Source organism: Zingiber officinale, chromosome 6B, assembly GCF_018446385.1.
Source record: "Zingiber officinale cultivar Zhangliang chromosome 6B, Zo_v1.1, whole genome shotgun sequence".
NCBI lineage: Eukaryota > Viridiplantae > Streptophyta > Magnoliopsida > Zingiberales > Zingiberaceae > Zingiber > Zingiber officinale.
The window spans coordinates 118,601,840-118,620,520 of record NC_055996.1 but is presented as its reverse complement, the minus strand read 5'-3'; the positions used below and the strand labels follow the sequence as shown (position 1 = coordinate 118,620,520).

At 35.0% G+C, this 18,681-nt stretch overlaps 2 protein-coding genes across 5 annotated transcripts in view; one reads left to right on the top strand and one right to left on the bottom strand.

The window, feature by feature from the left end:
- Positions 1–2,456: 2,456 nt before the first annotated feature.
- On the bottom strand, positions 2,457–8,682 carry LOC121989230 (chromatin remodeling protein EBS-like). Of its 4 annotated transcripts, none has more exons than XR_006114208.1 (6): positions 8,349–8,682; positions 7,911–8,253; positions 7,733–7,801; positions 3,497–3,635; positions 2,719–3,075; positions 2,457–2,633 (listed from the first exon to the last, which is right to left on the bottom strand). XR_006114208.1 is itself a non-coding variant. In XM_042543132.1 (6 exons), exons 2-6 carry the CDS (start codon positions 8,419–8,421, stop codon positions 3,049–3,051), a joined length of 651 nt encoding a protein of 216 aa, XP_042399066.1. In that variant the 5' UTR covers positions 8,422–8,424; positions 8,499–8,682; the 3' UTR covers positions 2,457–3,048. The 4 variants fall into 4 exon arrangements, 2 of the variants coding, with proteins under 2 accessions (XP_042399066.1, XP_042399065.1); XR_006114207.1 differs by having other exon boundaries at positions 2,729–3,075; XM_042543132.1 differs by having other exon boundaries at positions 2,457–3,075; positions 8,349–8,424; positions 8,499–8,682.
- Positions 8,683–9,100: 418 nt separating this feature from the next.
- Positions 9,101–18,681, top strand: part of LOC121989229 (DExH-box ATP-dependent RNA helicase DExH15 chloroplastic-like) — a 31,524-nt gene continuing 21,943 nt past the window's right edge. The window contains exons 1-6 of the mRNA XM_042543130.1: positions 9,101–9,580; positions 10,200–10,375; positions 10,915–11,028; positions 11,919–12,027; positions 12,105–12,191; positions 13,857–13,975. Coding sequence (XP_042399064.1) covers positions 9,122–9,580; positions 10,200–10,375; positions 10,915–11,028; positions 11,919–12,027; positions 12,105–12,191; positions 13,857–13,975 — 1,064 coding nt within the window. The 5' untranslated portion in view covers positions 9,101–9,121. The remainder of the gene's footprint in view (positions 9,581–10,199; positions 10,376–10,914; positions 11,029–11,918; positions 12,028–12,104; positions 12,192–13,856; positions 13,976–18,681) is intronic.

The following is an 18,681-nucleotide window of genomic DNA, read 5'->3' as shown; positions in this document are numbered from 1 at the left end:
CTATTTTAAAAATGTCCACAAAATATTAAAAAATTTCACATAAATTATACACTTACTACCAAAAGACCAGCAAATCCCTTTAGGTAAGGGAGGTTGGTGTTAGACTTTTTTGTCTGAGTTGATGAAAATATGTCCCCAATCTTAGGTAATTGTGGAGTCATAAATTCATGGATTGCTTCAACCCAGTTAAATCTATCAAGATTCTCAAAATCATCTACTATATCTATAAGACTTAATGTGACCTTATATGTACTAGAAGAAAATAATACACAAACAAATATATACAAAATATAGAATTTGCAAAATAATAAAACATCATCTTCGCCTTCAACGCGATTGCCATAAAATTTAAGCAACTCCTCAATTCTTGATCTAGTAGCTTCTTTTTTGTTTGAGAAGTAAGTTAGAAAGATGTCACTGGATGCTTTAGCTGAATTCATCGGAATTGAAGCTCCTCGGTCTGCAATACCAAGCAGTAATGAAACGTCTCCTCTTGTGAAGCCAACCGGAACACCTGACCAAGTTAACTTATTATTAGACTTCTACCAACACATACAAAAGTATTAGGAACACCATGGACATGATACGATGTCATATCAAGCACACGTTAGGCCTGATACGGCATCGTATCAGGCCCACGTTGGGCCTGATACGACATTGTATCAGACTCACGTTAGGCCTGATACAGCATCGTATCAGGCCCAAGTTTAGCAAAAGATTAAATTTTACCATACAACTACTTTGTGATTAAAATATGAAATTATAAATTGTACCTGAGAATCTAAAGGTTTGACTACTTGAATCCCAATTTTGAAATATATTTACCAAAATCCCACGGATGTGCTGCATATCTTCTATGTCCAAAAAAATACGAAAGGATGACTGTTTGATCAGCATTATGTGTCGGTAATGTAAAATAACAGACCCTTCATGCGTTCCTTTCTTCGTGGATGCTTGAAAAAAACTTTTAAAGTGACCGAGAACACTGTTCCAATGCAGTTTCTGTCCAACATCAACTGAACCCTATACTTTATAAAAATAAAAAAATTTAATCATACTAGTTCAGCTTCTCAAGATCACAGAGTTTGTAAAATGACAACCTTTACAGCTAATTGATGTGGAGAGAATGATGATACACTCGACCGATATTTTTGCGCCATTATGATACTAGCTGATTGATGCAAACCCTAGAATCCTTCACTGTTGGCTCGCGAACAGTCCTGGGTTTTAATTGAACTGAAATACTTGATGCCGCTTGAGAAACACTCGAGGTCACTAAACTAGGGTTTCACAAGAGGAAGCTGCACTCGCATGTCACGAAGGAGGAAGGTACACTAATGATCAAATTTATTTTTTTAAAATCAAAGTTATTCAAAAATGTGGTTCGGATGCCTGGGAAATGATGACTGATCAGAGGAGATTGGTGGAAGGATTATATTCGGTATTACACATCATTTACATATGTCTTTTGATAAATACCAAACGATGATACATCTTTTGATAAATACAATATACCATATACGTCTGATGATAAATTGTCGTAAATGAAATGCAACGGCGTGAGGATCACGATACGGCAATGATTACAATTTAAGCATCCTTCAAAGGGAACCAAGTGATGTACGCAAACAAAAAAGGCTGCCCAGCTGAAGCGTTCCATGCGCCGAAACAGTTCGCCTTGGCGATGCAATCCACCAAGCTTAGTTGAGCGATGCTACCACATTTGAGAGGCCGAGGCGGAAGTGACCGACGATTAGTCAAGTGAGGGCAACGTGGAAGACTAGGGTGATGACAGCGACGCTGGCCAAGACCAAGACCTTACTTTACACCCATAGGAATTTGGAGAGGGGGAAATTGAGTGCGTAAGCAAACATCTAGGGGATCATGTAAAGGGCAAAGCTACTGACGAAGGCCGCGTCATCGTCCTGCTTGAAGAGCTAGAGAGGAGTGACAAAGAGATAGATGAATCGGTCCAAAACTCAACCTTATCTCAAACGGTCACCGACTTACCATGTCTCTTTATACTGCTAGACGAAGACGAAGACGAAGGGACAACGATAGCCATAGCCAATGCTCTAACGATGGAGGAAGCAAAGATAAAAGAGGAAGGTTGAGAAATTAAATTTTTTTTTAAAAAAAATAAAATAAAAAAAGGAAGAGAAGTAAATAAGTTTTTTTTTTAAAAAAATTATAATAAAAAAAAAGAAGAGAAGTATTATGGAAAAGGCAATGAAAAGAGCTGTGTGATTTGAACAATTTAAAAATGTACTACGCTTTTAGATAATATGCAAAACCAACTGCATCGCTTGATAAATCGCCGATTTTTGCTTATAGATTTAGTTAATAAAAAAAATTATTTATAAATTAATATTAAATATTGTTCATGAATGTACGTGATGAAAAATCCACGAAGAAAAAGCGATCAACTCTTAGCTACGATCCGATTAATCAATAAATTGGTTGATAATTAGTAATTAAATTAAATATTATTACAAATGCAAATCCAAACTCAAGTTATGTTCAAATTACCGGATTCTATGGGTTTCGGAGAATCTAAGGAAGAAGACGGACCGGACCGTCTAGTATTCATTCCGTCTCTGCGCGTGATGCAGAAATTTCATGCCATTTTTCACCTGAAAGAAAAGAGCAATTCAAGGAAAAACCTACAGAAACTTTCAACTTCCACACATCTTACTCAAACAAGAGATATTTTGAAACCTGACCACACCTCCTTAGTAGTCCAAGGTCGAACGGTCAGGTCGGATGTGGTTTAGACAGGGGTTGGAAGATAACACACGACATGAACTGAAACTAAAGCATATTCATATGGCTGAAGTGTAATCAAGAGGGGTGAATATTTGAGATTTGAGAAACACCAGCGTTTGATTCCTCCAGTGCAAATATTGCCACCTTAAACAATCACAAAGTTCATAACAGTGCAATGGTTATGGTCAAACTCTTTGTTCTCTGCACTGTACAATCTCATTCATAGTACCAGCATTATGATGGGGTTTTACAAAATGCACATCCATCTAAAGCAATTAGCAGTTACCTTTTTCTTCTCTTAGGTTCAACCTGCAGCATTTTAAAAGAAACACGAAAAAAAAAATGTAAAATCCGTGAAAAAGTACACAAATGAATATTGACTATTGATAGAGAACCATTAAATCAACAGGCTATGAGACTTGATAGGGCAATCTAAAAATCTTTAGAGCAAGTTGGAAACTGCCCTGACTACAGAATGAGAACTGAAAACTACACTAAATCAATGCTCCTAAAAATAAAACCAAGAAGACGGAGCTCTAAGAACGGTTTGTTTACACTTACACAACCGTAGCAAAATTATCAATGATGTCATACTACCTAAGAAATAGCAGGTGTTTCCAATGACAATTATCACATGAATTTGGTCAATTAAGAGCGGTTAGTTATTTTTTCTAAACAAGTATAACTTGAGTGCCTAAAGAATTGCACAAATAAATACTAGTACTATTACCTTGGATTCAGAAATTGTCGAATCTGGATATCCATTCGATGATCTTTTTGCATCATCTTCCGAGTCACAGTCTAAACACAGAAAATGTTCCAACATTTTTGCTTGTTCAGTACTCATGCCCATGCAAGATGGATGGAACCTATTTAAATAATCATTTATTTAACTCAGCATAAATTGTAGCTAAGCAGACTTTTGAAAAAAGAGAAACAACCTTGATTACAAGAACTTAAATCCTAAGAATTGATCCTCAATAGATACAGTAACTAATAGGATCTCATCCATGGAACAAGAAAGCATAAGATGAAATCTTTAGTTATCTATGCATTATATCAAATCATCATTGGAAAAGTAATAAATATGCTTATCTTTCAATCAAGCTACTAAAGTACCATATATACCAAATACTTGCATGCCATAATTTTGGAATAAAACTATTGCACTGGCAAGAAGCATTACTTATTACTTGTAGGGATTCTGTCAATTCAAGAAAGGAGTTATAACACGCATGGATAAAAGTGCATGAGAAGAAACCTTAAATGGTTAATAATTTCATGCAAAACCTTGCACACTGGCACAGTGTTATGTAGAAACTTAATCCTATGAATGGACAAGAGGACTCCAAAAGTCGTGTGTGAAACCACAAACTGAAACAAGATAAAGTGTGCAAAAAAATTTCCTGTAGGTATAACAAAATGCATTCAGATAGTGACCTCCATGATCAAATCAGTTCACATTGTTGCTCAGATAAGCATGTCAATAATCCTCTCAGAGACATTTGTATTAATAAACAAACAAATATATTTATATTAGTCATTAGTTGTCAGTCTTCCTTACTAACTTCAATCATGGTTACCACAAGCAGAGAAGAGACTATTTAAAATTATAAGTATTTTATTGTCGAATTGCCTCAGCGTGAAAGAATCAACATGCTTCAAACATGGACAGTTCATGAAAGGTGCAACTAAATGATGATAATAAAACATTTTGCATAAAACAAAAGAAAGAACATAAATAGCTTTAAAATGAAAGCAAAGGTAAAAAAGCTCAAGAAACATGCCAAATTGACTGTGTACAAACACTTGAGACAAACAGAATTATATGGAAACTGAAGATGATAAATACAAACAATCAAGGCTAGCAAAAAAAAAAAATCTAGCGCAGACAGGGTTGACTAGATTCTAAATTAATCTCCAACCGTTACTTTTGTTAACAGGCAGGTTTCCTATAATTTTGCAATCTTACTAGAAAATTGTATAAATTGGCACATCTATCACTGATCGCCAACACACACTATCTTTGGACAAACAATTATTAATATCACAGGAAAAAGGTTACTAGATTTAGAGGTTTGAAAAATCACAAGATGTACGCATCTTGTTGAGCATTTTTTTATATAGAACAATTACATGAAAATATCATTAGAATTGATAGTATTGTAAGATTCATTCATGCAGAATAAAGTGTTATGTTCAAAAGAATTCATATATCTCTACAATGGTATGATATTGTCCACTTTGGACCTAATCCCTTGTAAATTTGTTTTTGGACTCTATCCAAAAGATCTCATACCAATAGAGATATCTTTCATCTTTTAAACCCATGATCTTTTCTATATATTTTCAATGTGAAACTTTGATTGTATTCCCAACAATCCTCCCCTCAAACAAAAAACCATCATCACTCTCATGGTGTGACCTCCCCTCAAGCATCCGATCACTCTTGACCTGCTCCAGGCCTCCCCGTACTCTTGACCTGCTTCGAGCCTCCTTGCAAGTATCCAATTACTCTTGATCTACTTCGAGCCTCCCGTCAACTTCGTTTAAGGTCACCACACGTGGCATTTGGTCTGGACCATGACTCTGACTCGTGCTTCTTTCGCCGGTTAGTCTGGTGAAGAGCAACCTCGCTCTGATACCACTTGTTATATCCAAAAGAATTCACATATTTCCACAATGATATGATATTTGTCCACTTTAGACCTATGCCCTCATGGATTTGTTTTTAGGCTCTACCCAAAAGGTCTCGTATCAATGGAGATATCTTTCATTTTTAAACCGATGATCTTTTCCATGCATTTTCAACGTGGGACTTGATTGTATTCCCAACATAAAGGACATACAACAAATAGTACTTGGGTGGTGAAACAAATGGATATGAAGGAAAAGCTTTCGAACAATGCTTCAAAAAGAAATGAAAAAAAGTCCTATATAGCAATAACTCAACCATAATTTTTAAGTGACCTAGAAAGATCCCTAGTCCACTTTATTTTAAAGAATTTCCCTACTTTATATTGTGTCATTGGTACTGTGGGCATCAAAACAGAAAAGTGAACAAACAAACTGGACAAATCAAACCAAATAAAAAAAATTTGATATATCAATTTAAGGCTTGGTTTTGAAAATAATAAGATTTTAGTTCCGATTGGATTATGGTTTCGAACAATGTCAAATTGATAAATTTGAACTTAATAGATAAGCATGTACGTATACAATACTTGAAAGATGATAACACTGATGGACCTTTTTAATATCAATTCTAAATGGACTGAAGCATATCAGTTCCGATTTGATTTCATTTTGAAAACTTTTAGCATTTTGATTTGCTATGTCAGAAATGTCTGATAAATTGATAAAGTGAACGATGCCCACTTTACTATTTGGAAATGAAGATCAATTAGAACCAAAAGGAAGGAATAGAAAGGTTACAAGTTGCCAAAATTGATATGAATCGCTCAAGTTGGAAGAAAGGCTAATCCAATCTTTCCTAAGAAATGGATCATCTTACAAAGACGTATGAGGTTTTTTTTTTTTAAAAAAAACATAGATTCGAAGAATTATCAAGAAATTAATAAATAAATTCACATTAATAATCTTATATATATATAACCTAACGTTTGCTGATAATTTAATATATGATATTATCAAATAATATTGTATTAATTTGATACCATTATTAACCTACTAATCATAACAATATAATTATTACAATATCATTGAAAATTTGATAATGTATTGTGTTGCTAACATAATTCTATTAATACTATTTACTATTTATATATTATATGTGTTATTGATAATCAAATATTTAATAAAACATAATATACATCTTAATTATGAGACTTCAACCTTTCCCTTTCATCAAAAGGGTGAATGCTTTGACGTGCGCACATTCATGTGCGTGTATGTGTATGTGGAGGACTTCAGCCTTTCCCTTTCCTTGAAAGGAGGCTTCCGATCACACACACTTTTGTGACTTCAACATTTCCCTTTCTTCAAGTAGGTTATGATTGAGCACCATATTGTTTTCTTATATATATTTATCTCTGACACTATTTTAATTATTCTCCTTTTTTTTTTATTTTGCTTAATGATTTTGTCTTTCAATTTCATCAACTATACTAATCCAATAAGGGCAATACTTAGGTGTTTTGACCATCTAGTTCTTATCTTGATATTGATTTTGGCAACGATGAACACAAGAGTCTTTGTTTACTCAGAAATAAACAAAGATAAAAGAAATATTGAGGATTTGTGCTTTGTTTGTTTTGATCAAGTCAAAAGTGAATGAAAATATAAGGAATAAAATTGTTAGCTTGTTAATTGATTGACATTTACTGTTCAGTCAACGGTATAGTTGACGAGATATTTAAAAGTTTCTCCCTTTCCTTTCTTCCAAATCCTTCAATGTAGATGCCACTTAAGGAAATTCTTTCTGTTTCATATTGTTTCATCAACGTAAACTTAAGTCCTCCGTCCTTATATCCTCTCAATAAGTTTAAAAATGGAAAATAGGGTTAAGATTATATAGATGTCAAGGAAGCTAAAAGCAGCGTGCCAAACCAAAAAGAGTGTAAACATCGACAGCCAATGATCATACTTGAATTGTTTTCTTTTTATCTAATTCATTCCTTTCTGTTTTTTTTTTTTTTTTTTGCATTTTTAGTTCTTTATAAGTTTTACTAATTTACATTTCAACTTTTCTATCAACTAGAGATCTTGTTGATGCCTTTCTAAAAGAGGGATTTTGTTTAGGAATTTTGCAAGATGGATGGACAAGCCCATATTGGAGAAATTTCCCAACTTTAGCATTCCGAATCATGAGTGCATGCAGACAATAACAATTTTTAACTTAAAAAAAATAATAGAATTTTTTTCCGCGTGTCCTCCAAAACCTAGTTTGAAGCAATTATGTAAATGACAAGTCAGACAGCTTGAATGAGGAGTCGAACTCACTTACCAATCCTTGCATCCATCACATTGTACCATCAAATCATCAGGGTTGTAAGGCATCTCACACTTGCAGTACCTGAAACGAAAAGAAGGAAAAACACAAACTTGACATATAAAGATGCAATTACAAGAAATCTAGGATCACGGATCATTGAGAAAACAGATGAAAAGCAGGCAAAACCTACACGGCAACACGATCAGGTGTGAAAGCCCCAGTGGCCGCCTTGTACTCAAAGCGGCAGAAGTAGTCCTCAGCCCCGACATTCTCAAGCTTGGTGTAGTTCTTAAACGAGTGCACAATACACTTTCCCTCGATGGTGTGCGCGCTCTGCACGTCGTAGTGATCCGAAAGGAACAACTCCTTGGCGCCGTGGAACAGCCGTCGGCCGCCAATGGACTCCTCAGGGCGGTAGTACCACCGAACCTTCACCCGCACGTTGTTACGGTGGTCCACCTCGATCTTCTCCACCTTGGCCACGTACGGCGGCTTCTCCGACTCCGACGGCCGCATCAGCACGCAGTCACCGACTTCGACACGACGGCACCCCCACAACCAATTAAACCATGTCGAGAATAATAGACCAAAACGGAGCAAGCCATCTGGGCAGGGATCGCGGAGATACCTTTGACGACCTTGTTGGTGCCCTTGATAGTGTAGGAATCGAGGTCCTTCTTGCCGGGCTTGGTCTTGGCCATCAGCTGAAATAGAGGCAGATACGAACAGGGATATCAGTGAGCGATCGACTCTGCACTCGGGTTATGGAGATGGTCACCAGCGGTGGCAGTGGCGATGGCAGTGAGAGCGTAGATCGAAGAGGACGACGAGGAGAGACGGAGCACAGGGCGGATCGAAACCCTAGGGAGAGGGAGAGTGCGCGCAGAGATGCGCCTTTGGTTGGTTCCGGCGACAGCGAGAGGTGGCAAGAAATGAGTCTGGGTTTTTACTACAAATCTACACATCGACTCGTCCATTTACTTATTATCGACCTCGCAGAGTCGCAGGTGACCAGTCAAATTACTGGTAATTTTCAAAAAGGCACAGTATTCATTTAAAATATCATAAATTCTCCTAAAATTTTCTAAACTTACTTTATTTGGCTAAAGTGGGAAAATAAAATATTTAATTAAAGAATTTAATTTTTTCTCTATATTATTTTCATGATGAAAATTTTATTTTCGAATACGATAAGAAATTTACACTGTGAAAGTTTATTATAATTAAAAAAATTTAAAATGGATTTAACTCATAATATATTTATTAGATTTTATAGATTCAGTAATATTTTGAGCAATTTGCTCTATTTTTTAATAATTAATTTGTAAAAAACAATAAAAAAAATCCGGCAATGACGATAAAACCGCTCCGTGCCGTCGCACTCCGCTAGCTCCATCCGCTATGCGCTCTCTCGCACCACCGGCTCTCTGCTCTGCCTCTCCGCTTCACCTCCTCCCTCCTCCCACCTCACGCCGTGCCTTCCCGCTTCGCCGGTCCACGGTCGACGCTCCGACGAGGTTGACTTCCCTCTTCCTTCTCCGCGTGAACCCTCTCGGATCCACTTCCCCGATAAAGGAGCCGCTTTCGGATGCGGACGAGGACGAGGAGTACGAGGAGGACGAAGAAATATCCGCCCCAGAGTACGAAGACGGGATTTCGACCGAGAGTGACCAGGAGGATGAGGATGGGGAACCGGAGGCGACTTTGCTGGAGTCGGAGTCCGGGCAGTATAATGAATCGGAGGAGCAGAAGTCAGAGAAAGTGGCCAGGCTTCTTGCTGAAGTGAGAGAGTTTGGCCAGGAGATCATTGATTACGAGGAGCTCGCTGGGATATATGACTTTCCAATTGACAAATTCCAGGTTCGGTTCCATTTTTTTTTTTTTTGTCTCGAAATGGAAGCAACAAATTGTCATATTTTGCGGGTTTCTCATCTAGATGGAATTTTCTCTATATGGATCTCTCATTGACCAATAATATATTTAGTCAATTGAAGATCATTCTCCTTTAATTTCATCTTCTTTTTTTTTTTCACTTTGAGGGGTCAATCTCTAACTACCAAGGTTACAATTTCATTTATTCAGTTTATATAATTCCGAGAGAGTGCTTATCCGAGGACAATATACATCTTAGAAAAAGTAAAGTGAAATAATTTATTTTAGACAAATTAAAGGGAATGACTTATTAAAGTGAAAATAAAGGAAACTAATCAATTGAATGAAAAACTGACAAGCCTAAGAATGTACATTAGAAGAATAAATATGGCTATGATAACATGAACTTTGCTCTCTTATTGCTTCTTGATGATTTAACTCGGTTACATAGCGTTCCTACACTTGGTTGTAACATTAGGTGCTATAGAAAAATTTTCATTATTCCTGTTATCTCATGTTTCCCAATAGTATTTGAAGGATAATAAGAGTCCTATGTTTGTTCAACTAATATGTTGTTTTCCAACGACTATTTCTTCTTTTTTTTTAGCGCTTAGCCATCCAAGCATTCTTGAGAGGTTCATCCGTCGTTGTTTCCGCACCAACAAGCAGTGGGAAAACTTTAATAGCTGAAGCTGCTGCTGTAGCCACAATTTGTAGAGGAAGACGTCTCTTCTACACAACACCATTGAAGGCTTTGTCAAATCAGAAATTCCGGGATTTCAGGTAGATTTGGCTCATTAGCTGGATTCTTAAGTGGTTATTCTACACTTAAATAGCCAATGTATAAGTCATTGCAAGTGACCAGTGAAAACAGACACTTCCAGACCCAACGTTCTTATCTTCTTTCCATTTTATTTGGTTGATTGCACTAATATTATGTTGTCTGTTGAGTTGCACTTTAATGTCAAGCTACTCAGTATCGTCATTTTTCTTGGTCCTAACACAGTCAGAGTTTAGTCAATTTTGTGATGTCCATACCTTTTGGTTTATTTACTTAAGGTAGTTTTTTGGAGTTCTAGGTGAGGTATTTTATATGTCAGTATTTGTGGATCAGAAAAAGATAATAATTACTTAGTCCGTTGTAGGTTTCTTTAATGGCGACCACTTTATTGGTTCAATCCATTTTTTTTTTTTTTGCACAACACCTCTTTTGAAGTCCTTATCTCTTTTAAGCTATATGGAACAGAAACTCTACATCAAGGATGGAGTTCAATTCCTTTCTTCCACTAACTGCACTATTTGATTTTATACAATTCTTTCAGGAGGACATTTGGTGATAACTATGTTGGCCTTCTAACTGGAGATTCAGCTATCAACAGAGAAGCACCTATTCTGATCATGACAACTGAGATTTTGCGTAACATGCTCTATCAAAGGTACTCAATGTCATAACTAGACAAGCTGATCAGAGGTAGAAAATCATATTTACCTGTGCCCTTCAGATAAACATGTGCTATCATAGACAAGTTTCTAGACCTTTTTATGAACTTGCTTTGTGTCATGTGCTTATTAAAGTATAAATTTTCTTAAAAACTAAACTTCTTGGAATAGGATTACCTAATGATCATAAATACAACTAAGAGAAAATCCTTGGTATAATTTTCAGGTACCAAATAGTTAGTTTTCACTCTAAGGTTCTGTCAGTTATTATATCTGTACACTGGGACTGTCATTGGATTAAAATCGCACAAGGGGTTTCATGTGTTGAGAATAAAGTAATATATGGTAAGACTAATGTTACAGCAATAGAATTGAGGCACAATTCCATATGCCTACAATGATTATCATTTAGCAAGTGCTAGTGTGATGGTAGAGCAATGTTCATATATAAATTACCCTTGTATGAAGAACAACTAAATTGAAGAAGATGATATTTAGGAAATTGAATCCCCTAGAAGTACTAACATTTGAGACAATCCATTGAACTAAAATTCAAGTCAACAATCAATTAACCTTCAGGAACCGCTTATTTGACAAGGAGTCAATATAAGACGTTTTAGTCTAGTCGAAAGCAGATATGTTACAGGAGTTAAAGAAGTGATGTGAGAAAGAAACTTTGCCTCTTAGTCCCACATTGCTTTGTGAGTCTTCTAAGCATGCTTAAATATCAACAAGTTGTCTGTCTAAGTGCTGTGGCATTTTGGGTTGGATTGAGCTCGCTCTTAGGCTTTGACAAGTCCTCCATCATGTGTTTCTGATAGAACATCACTTTGCCCTTGTTTTAGTGGGTAATAGATCTTGCAATGATTAGCGTTTATTTTTCCAGTATAGGAATGATTTCTTCTGCAAGCAGATTGTTTCAAGTTGATGTGATAGTCTTAGATGAAGTTCACTATCTTAGTGACATATCTCGAGGGACAGTTTGGGAGGAGATAGTAAGTAATGCCATATTCTGTTTACTAGTTCCTGTTTCTGTGTAGTTTTTTATAGTAAAATTGAGGCAATTGTTCAGGTTATATATTCACCAAAAGAAGTACAACTTATTTGTCTATCTGCTACAGTAGCAAATCCAGATGAATTGGCTGGCTGGATAGAGCAGGTGAGATGAGACTCCAGAAGCTTTCATGTTCTTTTCTATTATTAATCAACTCATTGGAAGATGCTTTCTATTTATTCTATTTGATTGGCTTCTATCTGAGTTTCTCCAAATTATCTCATGTTCATGGTGATTAGCTACTATCGAAGTTTCCAATTCAACCTTGGGTGTAACTGCCATATTTCTTATTTCTAGTCTTCGTCCTGTTGCCCTATAGAAGCTATAGTAGATATCCACTTTTAAGAGGGTCTGTCGTTTTCACAAAATTATCATTGCATGTGGGTGCAAGTATATCATGCACAACAAAAGAGATTTTTGTTATAACAACCTACTCAAATGAGAGAACTTGCCATGAATTTCTAACACCCAACAATTGATCAGAAAATGCTTAATCTCAAGTCAATAGTAATTCACTCATCTAGTCTATGGATTCTTTTAATTAGCCCACAACTCTCCATGAGAAAGTAAATTAGGCTATTACAATTTCCCCCATTTAAAGCTTGATACCCCTGTCAAGATTGAGGCCTTGGCAACCCTTATAAGCAAAATCTATCTTGATTGACAAGACGTAAGGCCTAGGCAACCCTATCTAAATACTTTGTCAGGCTTAGGACTAGATTCTCTCTGATACTATTTGGGACAAAAATCTCAGATTTTTTAATTAACCTCCATTAACTTGATAGGCCCATGTTCCCAACCATTTGCTAAAAATGCTTATGATCAAGTTAATATTAATTTACTCATGAGCCTATAATTCTCCATTGCAGACTAAATTAGGCTATCACAATTGTAAATCCTACTTATTGCTGACATCTTCAAGCCACCTCAACTTCCCCTACATTGATATCCATTTTGTTTGTGTTCTCTTGTGGAATTCATAATTTTCTTAAAGTTGCTAACAATGTCAATTAAACCATGATTATTAGTCATCACTCTCTCTCTTTTGAATTCATTTCTTGTGAGAAAGTACATATATGACATAGGGTAGTAGCTCGATGCAGAGTTTGTCAATTATTAAATTTGCATATGTGATTTTAGAATTTTAAATTACACCTGACCTTTGAGAGACTTTTGTTGGAAGCACACTAATAGATATAAAGGATATGGTTATTAGTTATCACTCTCTTCTTTTGAATTTATTTCCTGTGTGAAAGTATATATGACCTTGGATAGTGGTTCAATGTGGAGTTGTCAATTAATGAATATGTATACTGTTGACTAAAAATTAAAAATACACCTGACGTTTGAGAAACTTTTGTTGGAAACACATCATTAAAAGAGAATTTTCATGGGAGTTCCCTGTTGGTTATGCAGAGAATTATTATTGACTATTGTGTATAGGTCAAGGTGATACCTCAAAATATCAAAGTTTTAGCATATATAAAAGTACAAGTTCAAGAGTCAAATTGGTCAGAAGTGATTCATAACAAATTTCAGATGAGAAGCATGACTTTTTGAAGTGCATGCACACAATTTAATCTCTTCGTAGTAATGTAGTACAACCTTATTAAGAGGCTTAATTCTTTATGTTTAAATGATTGATGAAAGGATGAACCTATAAGTACATCTTAAATATAGACATTAATAGGATCAGGCTTATGCTTTTTTGTTGCATCTTATTGAATAGCTTGCATTCCAACCTTGACAAATCCAATTACTTGAATGCAGGTTCATGGTAAAACAGAGTTAGTTACATCCACTAAACGGCCAGTTCCCCTTACATGGCACTTCTCGCTGAAGAACTCTCTGTTACCACTATTTGATGAGAAAGGGAAAAAAATGAACAGGTAGTTCCTGATAGTATTTGTGGTAATGCTAAGCATATTTAAGTCCTGTAATAGGTTATAAAGACTGCTTGAAATATTTCTCAACCTTTTTTCCTTGGTTTAATGTATACATGTTAGGTGCTCAAGCTAACATTTTAGCTTCTCTATCCTGCATCATACTATAGGTTTAGCTCGATGAACTTGTTTGAAAAAATTTCAGTAATCTTGTATTCTTGAACTTTGGGATTTTTACTTGGAGAAATAATGTTTGGTGTTAATGCTCTTTTTATTATGATTCTATAAAAATGACTTTGCCATGTGTAAACTGTTTGTATCTGTGTAACACATGCATGGATTAGTAAGGTAATGAGTGGCATTGTGTAGGGTTGAGTATTCGGATAAAGCCGAACCAAACTAAATCCAATTAACTGAAACACCGATTTTTTTCGAACAACCGAACTGATCAAATTTTCCAATAAAAAAACGAACAAACCTAACCAATAAAATATCAGTTAATTCAGTCGAAAACTGAATTAACCGAATTAATTGAATTTTTCAACAATGATGGTGTGATATTTACCGATTAGTTAGAAATTTATAGGTTCACTTACTTAGGAATTTGCCGATTAGTTTTTTATTTTGATTTATTCGGTTTAATCCAGATAAACCTGATAAAGGAGGAGGATTATGTTAGGTTGCCAACCAGCGTTAAAACTATGACCAATATTCAATGAATGAATTCATTAAACTATTGTGTTAATGCTAGGTTGTTCCTCGGAAGAAACGCGTTGCAGGGTCCGACTGTAACGTCTTAGCAAGGACCGCTACATCTCCATAACTTGGGTGTAGTGCTAAATATGCAATAGTTCGCGTTACAGGTCTGACTATAACGTATTAGCAAGGACCGCTACAACGTATTAGCAAAGACCGCTACATCTCTATGGGAACTTGGGTGTAGTGTTAAATAGACAAGAGTTCTCAAACCATAGATTGGATAAGAACAAATATGATATGAAAACTAATAATCTAAGATTTGGAACTTGGAACATAGGAACTCTGACTGGTAAATTAATGGAGGTAGTAGATATAATGATTAGGAGAATAATTAGCATTTTGTGTGTACAAGAGAAAATGGATATGCGAGAAGGCAAAGATGATAGAGAACTCGGGTTTTAAGTTATAATATACTGAAAAGAGTAAAGCAAGAAATGGAGTGGGTATTATTGTAGATAGTTCGTTAAAAGATGAAGTTGCAGGAGCAGTTAGAAAAAGGGATAAGACTATAGCCTTAAGATAATAGTGGCAAAAGAAACTATAAACATAATTAGCGTATATGCACCGCAAGTAGGATTAGATGAAGCTACCAAATCAAGGTTTTGAGACGATTTAGATGAAATATTATAAAATATTCCACCAAATGAAATGATTTTAATAAGAGGTGATCTAAATGGGCATATCGGAGTGAAAAATGATGAATATGAGAGGGTACATGGGAGTTATTGGTTTGGAACGAGAAATGAGGAAGGGAAAATTATATTAGATTTTGCGATAGCACATGACCTTATATTAGCTAATACGTTTTTAAGAAAAGAGAAGAACACTTAGTCATGTTCAAAAGTGGGAATAATAAATCGCAAATTGACTTTATTATGGTTAGGAAGAAGGATAGAAAAATTTGTAAAGATTACAAAGTCATCACATAAAACAGTTTAACTACCCAACATAGGTTAGTAATGTTGGATATATGCCTCAAACATAGTATTAATAGCAAGAAAATATATACGACTCCTAGAATTAAGTGGTGGAAGTTAAAGGATAAGAAACAAAATATATTTAAGGAGAAGGTAGAAGTACAAGCATTAGGTGAAATATACGATGACTCTAATACAACATGGGATAAGATGGTATCAAAGTTGAAAATAGTAGCTAAGAGTGTACTCGGTGTGTCAAAGGGACATGCACCATTACGTAAGGGATCTTGGTGGTGGAATGAGAAAATACAAGAGAAAGTGAAAGAAAAACGAATAGCTTATAAGGAATTATATATTTGTAAGAACGAAGAAAACTTAAAAAAATATACAATAGCCAAGAAAGAAATTAAGAAGTAGTGAGTGAAGTAAAGAATGAAACTTTTGAACGATTATATCAAAAATTTACTGTAAAAGAAGCGGAAAGAGACATTTATAGAATAACTAAAGTGAGAGAAAGGAAAACAAGAGATCTTATCCAAATAAAATGTACTAAAGATGAATGTAATAGTGTATTAGTAAACGATGCTGCGGTGGAAGAGGTATTTTCATCAACTTTTTAATGAAGATTTTGGTGACCAACAAAACTTAGGTAATTTAAGTAGGTCAAATAAGCATAGAAATTTCAATTTTTATCGTAGAATTCAAACTTTAAAAGTAGAACAAACTTTAAATGTGATGCACACAGACGATATTCCAATAAATGTATGGAAGTGTCTACGGAAATAAGGTATTGAATGACTTATAAAATTATTTAACATGATATTGAAAACGAAAAAAAATGCATGTTCAATTGAGGATAAGTACTTTAGTTCCCTTATATAAGAACAATGGAGATGTACAAAATTGTATAAACTATAGGGGTATTAAACTAATGAGTCATACCCAGTGTTTGAAATGTCGTTTCGTGCCGCCCGACATGGATGGTTTTTACCGTTCCGCCGGGCGGCCGAAACCGACACGGGAGGCGTCCCCGTCTCGGCGGCGCCGGAGGAGACGCAGGATGCCTCCGTCGGCACCGGAGGAGACGCGGGATGCTTCCGGCAGCGTCCCGCGACGCCTTCTGCAGCGCCGAAGGCATCGTGCGCGATGGCTTTTGCGACGCCGGAAGCGTCCGACGACGCTTCCGGTGCCGCTGGACGCCCCTCGCGGGATCGCCCGCGATGATCGCGGCGCGATCTCGCGTACTGCCCGAGTTTTTTTCTTCTTCTGTTTTTAATAATTATTTATTTTATTTAATTAATTTAAAGAATTCCCAAGGAGGATGTGTAGAGGATGTGCGATATTTCGAAGAGGTTTTTATAAACCCTAATTAAATTATCCTAATAAAATATATAAAAAATATATTTAAAATTAAAATAAATTAAATAAATTTTATTAATTAATATTCTGAAAAAATAATATTTTAAATTTCATTTAAAAATTTTAAAAAATATATAATAATTCTTATTTATATTCTAATATATTTTTTATTATTTTAAATTTCATTTAAATTTTTAAAAAAATTCTAAAAAAAATTTTAAAAAATTCTAATAAATTATATTTATATTATGATATTTTTAAATTTTTTTTAAAAATTCTTTTACTTGATATTTTTTACTATTTAAAATATATATTATTTAATTAATAATTAATTAAATGAATAAATAGTTAATTTATATAATTATTATTAATATAAAGTAATATCTTGTATTAATTTATATATTTATTATTATTATTATTATTATAGATACTTCCATTTTAATTTGAATTATTTTTTCTAACAATATTAAATTATTCAATAATTGAGAACTTATAATAAATCAATATACAACTTATTTTTATATACACAATAAACATATTTATCTTATAATTACTATAGATAAATAAAAAATATCGAAATTGTATCGGTACGACACGATACGATACCGAAACTGTATCGTTCCGGTCTGAGACTGAAACCTCGGCACGGGTCGAAATTTTAAACCTTGGTCATACCATGAAACATTGGGAAAAAGTAATAGAAAAAAGATTAAGGAAAGAGACCACAATGATCGAAAATCAATTTGGGTTCATGCCTGGAAGGTCGACAATAGAAGATATACATCTTCTTAGATAATTAATTGAAAAATATTGGGAGCAAAAACAAGATCTATACATGGTATTCATTGACTTAGAAAAAACTTATGATAGAGTTCCAAGGGAAATCATATGGAGAATTTTAGAAAAGAGAGGTGTTAGCGTAACATATATTAAACTAAGTAAGGATATGTACGAGGATGTAACAACCAGAGTAAAAACTTCAGGCGGAGTAACTGAAGTATTTCCAATAAAGATAGGGTTACATCAAGGATCAACTCTAAGTCCCTATCTTTTTACACTAATTATGGACGAACTCACTGCGCACATTCAAGACACAGTACCGTGGTGCATATTCTTTGCAGATGATATTATTTTGGTAGATGAAACACGTGAAGGAGTAAATGCTAAACTAGAATCTTGGCGGGAAACACTAGAAGGGAAATATTTTAGGCTTAATAGATTAAAGACAGAATATATGGAATTTAAGTTTAGCAATATTAGAAGTAATGAGACAATTGTTAAGATAGGAGAGGACGAGTTGTTCGGAACCAAGAGCTTTAAATATTTAGGATCATTCTTATAAAACGATAGAGGGATTGAGAGAGATGTCTTACATAGAATATAAGCAGGATGGTTGAAATGGAGGGGAGCGTCGAGTGTTTTATGTGACCTTAAAGTACCTCTAAAACTTAAAGGAAAGTTCTATAAATTCGCAGTTAGACATGCTATGTTATATGGAGCTGAATGTTGGGTTATGACTCGAGCACATGAGCAAAAGATGAGAGTTGCAGAGATAAGGATGTTAAGGTAGATGTGTGGATATACGAGGATGGATAAAATAAGAAATGAGAGGATTAGAGAGAAAATCGAAATTGCATCTGATCCTGTCCGAATTAGGAGTCAACGGACACTGGGCAC